Source organism: Mus pahari, chromosome 14, assembly GCF_900095145.1.
Source record: "Mus pahari chromosome 14, PAHARI_EIJ_v1.1, whole genome shotgun sequence".
NCBI lineage: Eukaryota > Metazoa > Chordata > Mammalia > Rodentia > Muridae > Mus > Mus pahari.
The window spans coordinates 51,951,080-51,955,288 of record NC_034603.1 but is presented as its reverse complement, the minus strand read 5'-3'; the positions used below and the strand labels follow the sequence as shown (position 1 = coordinate 51,955,288).

At 38.5% G+C, this 4,209-nt stretch overlaps 1 protein-coding gene across 9 annotated transcripts in view; it reads right to left on the bottom strand.

The window, feature by feature from the left end:
• Acaca (acetyl-CoA carboxylase alpha) overlaps positions 1 to 4,209 on the bottom strand; it is a 271,090-nt gene that overhangs the window by 101,091 nt on the left and 165,790 nt on the right. For all 9 annotated transcript variants that reach the window (XM_021211498.1, XM_029546021.1, XM_029546020.1 and 6 more), the window contains one exon: positions 3,550 to 3,657. In XM_021211498.1, the coding sequence (XP_021067157.1) occupies positions 3,550 to 3,657 (108 nt within the window). The remainder of the gene's footprint in view (positions 1 to 3,549; positions 3,658 to 4,209) is intronic.

The following is a 4,209-nucleotide window of genomic DNA, read 5'->3' as shown; positions in this document are numbered from 1 at the left end:
GGTTGTGAGCCACCATGTGGTTGCTGGGATTTGAACTCTGCACCTTTGGAAGAGCAGTCGGGTGCTCTTACCCGCTGAGCCATCTCACCAGCCCCCTAGTTCTTTTTTTAATCATTAAAATTACATTTATTGGAACTGGAGAGATGATTCAATGGTTAAAAGCACTGGCTTTTCTTTCAGAAGACCTAACTTCAATTCCCAACACCCAAGCAGCAGCTCATACCCAGCGATAACTCCAGTCCTAGGATACCCAACATTCTCTTCTGGCTTCCATGGGTCATAGATATGGAACATAAACATACATGTTAAGCAGAACACTCATACATAAACTAAAATTAAAAATTACATGCATAGCTGGGCAGTGGTGGCACACGCCTTTAATCCCAGGGAGGCAGGGATTTCTGAGTTCAAGGACAGCCAGGGCTACATAGAGAAACCCTGTCTCAAAAACAAAAAAAAAAAACCAAAAAACAAAAAAAAACAAAAAAAAATTATATTTACTATCTGTGTGTTTGAGTGTCTATTAGTGTGGGTCTTGAAGATCGCCTGGAAGTCATCAGGCTTAGTGGTAGGTGCGTTTACCTACTTAGCTATCTTGCTGACCTCCAATTCCTAACATCCATTAATATATAGGATATTTTTAAAATTTAAAATGTTTTTCTCTTCTAAAAAAGCAAGTTTCTAGGCCATTTCCTCCTATTTCTTGATTCCTACTATGATATTATTGAATACTAGCACTGCTATTATTTACAGTATAAGCAAAAACTAATAGGGAAAATATATTTTCTATAAACGAACTTCCAGGATAAATTCCTAGGTCAAATATAAGTAAATTTTAGTGTTAACATTTAAAGATTATCCATACTGTCATCATACTCTTCAGTGTAAGTAAACAAATACTGACATTACAAAAAACAGTGTGCTAAAAGAAAGGAGGTATAGAGATGTTCTCTCAGTGTGCTAAGCAACAGACTCTTCAGACACCAACAGAGAATTCCACTACAGCCGAGTCCTTCAAAGACAAGCATCAATAGCTATGTTCTGGCAAGGGAAGAAAATAACTTTAATAATGCCATGATTTAAAATCAAAATTGTTATTGCTTTTAAAATTCCACAAGTGGCTGACAATAACAGCAGAGCAACAGGATTCTGATTACATTGTAATAATGCGGGTCTCACAGCAAGTCCACAGCTATTACCCAGCGATTAGGCGTCATCACCTGGAGAAACTCCATTTACACTGACTGCTTCAATCTCCTCCACAAGTCATTTACAAATATATGATCCTAATTTCTATGAGAAAAAAAGGACATGCTGGGACTAGAAGATTATTTGGACAATTTGGATCAACCTATTTGATAGTTTAATGTGTGCCTTAAAAAAAAAAAAACTTTTTCTAAAATGCTACAAGTATGATTATGAAGTGAGAAACAAAATGAGTTATCACTACTGTTTTTTTTTTAAATTGCTTTTCCTTCCTTCTCTTACATCTATTTTTAAAATGTGAAGATGAAAATAGCAAGTATTCTAAGATAAGCATCTTAACTGAAGCTTTCTCTAGGCTCATAGTGTTAGCATTCTGCCCTACCCTTCTAAAGGGCTCAGGCAAGGACACCAGATTTCCCTAGCATCGGTGTGAGAATGGAGAACCTCTCTGGATCACCAGATAAAGGTCCGAAATCCATAGGGCATAGGAAAACAAAAGGCCTAAAGTTGTGAAAACACAATCCAATACAGGTAATTCACACAGAAAAGGCTAGATAATAACTTTCACTGCCTTATTCCGTGAAGTGGTTACTGCCATGTGCATCAGGACTCTTCCACTGAGGTTACTGTGGTCACTGGCTGAGGAAGGCTGAGTTTAGGTAGTTACTACCTAAAGATTGTATACACCTTTTACAGTGAAAAATTAATAAGCCAGCGAATTTATTTGCTTCTCAGAAAGTACAATATCCTTGTGCTGGCCACTGTAAATCCAACATCAGTTTACCTGCCCTGAAGTGTCAGAGTAAATGCTGACTCATGTTAATTACTTCCTCACCATTTCCTGCCTAGGTATCTACCATGAGCATTACCTGACCTGAATGTCAAGGGCACTCATTTTTTAGAGGGGTGAATAAGGTTTTAAAATATCTACTGAGTTCTTCATAGCAAGCACTAAGTGCTGCCCCTTCCAATGTAACATAAGGGTGTGGCCATTAAAGGCTGTTTTAAGAGCTTTAGCATCTGTCACATAGCATGAATACAGCTCAATAGTAGAACAGTTGCCTGCTGCAAGAGGCCTGGAACTTCCATTCCCCTGTGCCTTTACTACAGTTAGCTGATTACTGTCTTAAACATGTCTACTCAGTTCCCCTAACTAGATTCTATGGGGATGAAAATGTATCATTTTCCAAATCTCCTAGATCTGGTATGAAAGCCTTAACTTCACTGCCTCCCACTTGGTTATACAGCAGTATTAATTAACCTCTCAGAACTTGAGCTTTTTCCATGTGTTACAACTAGAGTTGTAACACCTGACTCATGTAAAACTTGTGAGATTGTAGAAAAGTACAAACAAATTGAAATAAAATTTCTGCATAAATAAATATCATTGTTGTTGTTTTAAAAATGTAAGTTGCTGTCAGCCAGTGGTGGCTCACACGTTTAATCCCAGCACCTGGGAGGCAGAGGAAGGTGAGTGAATCTGTGAGTTCAAGTCCAGTCTACAGAGCTGGTTCCAGAACAGCCAGGGCTACACAGGGAACACCTGTCTTAGGAAACCAAAAACAAACAAACAAAAAAGGTGAGCTACCATTTATCTCAAATACACGGGAGGCAAAGGCGGGTATGTCTCTCTGAGTTTCAGACTAACCTGGTATACATAGTGAGTTCCAGGTAGTCAGAGCTAAATATAGTCTTCTTGCCTCAGAAAATCACAACAAAATGTCAAAATAACAACAAACTCTACACACACACACACACACACACACACACACACACGTATGTATGTATGTATGTATGTATGTATTATACTGATCAAGCAATAATTTATATACTCAAATGACAAGAAACAAAAAGGAAGCTAGAAGTATTGCAAATATTTTTAAGGGGTTTGGGGGTGGGAGAAGGCCAGAGATAGAACCTGCATGGGGTTTGAGCACAAGTAGAGCTCATCACCAAAGCTATCTATCTATCTATCTATCTATCTATCTATCTATCTATCTATCTATCTATCTATCTATCTATCTATCTAGCCAGCCAGCCAGCCAGCCAGCAGGTTACAGGAATAAGCAACAAATGTTCAAAACTAAAATGCTAGGAGAATTGGAAACATATTTTCTTTAAAATCATTTGACTATCTGAGGTTTTGTCATAAAAAGATAATCATTATAGATCATTAAATTACCTGGAAAATTTTTCCTGAAGACAAAGCTAGCCATAGTCTTGAGAGGTATAATAAAAGACACAGTAATGATAAATCTTACAGGTAGAAAAGGCTGAAAAGAAGGCTATGAAGCAGTCAACAGAAAGGAGCCACCACCAGCTTCTACCCAATCAAGGACTCACATTCTGCTGGGTGAACTCTCTAAACATAGCTGCAAGACTGTCGTCCTCAATATCGCCATCAGTCTTGATAGCCACATTCAGAATATGTATAGGTTCATCCCTGGGGACCTGTAACCCAAGAATAAAACCAAAGAAAACAATGAGGCTGGCTGCTGCAGAAGCTGGAAGAAGTTACCTGGTAGAGCGAAGGCATATACCCATAGGACATTCTGGTTTGCTACTCTGTAGGAATAAGCACACTCACATACTTCCCAACTGTCACAGCAGAGTTAAATAAAGCACATAAGACATCAAATGCTGTAGTTTGAGGTGACTTCAATTCTGGACATGAATTTGAAAGTCACAGTTTCTCTATGTTTTTCACTGACAAAAATGGGAGTGAAACAACCTGTACGAGGGAAAGAAAGCACTGTAACAGTGCCCACTTTACTACACTTACAACTCACAAAATGATGCATTTACCCAACCACAGGAAAATAATGGAATAGTCAGTTACTGAGAAATTAACAAAGGGATTTAATAAGAGGCCACCTTTAAGCAGATGTTGGCGAGGTTGTGGAGAAATAGGAACACTCCTCCATTGCTGGTGGGTTTGCAAGCTTGTACAACCACTCTGGAAATCAGTCTGGCGGTTCCTCAGAAAATTGGACATAGTACTAC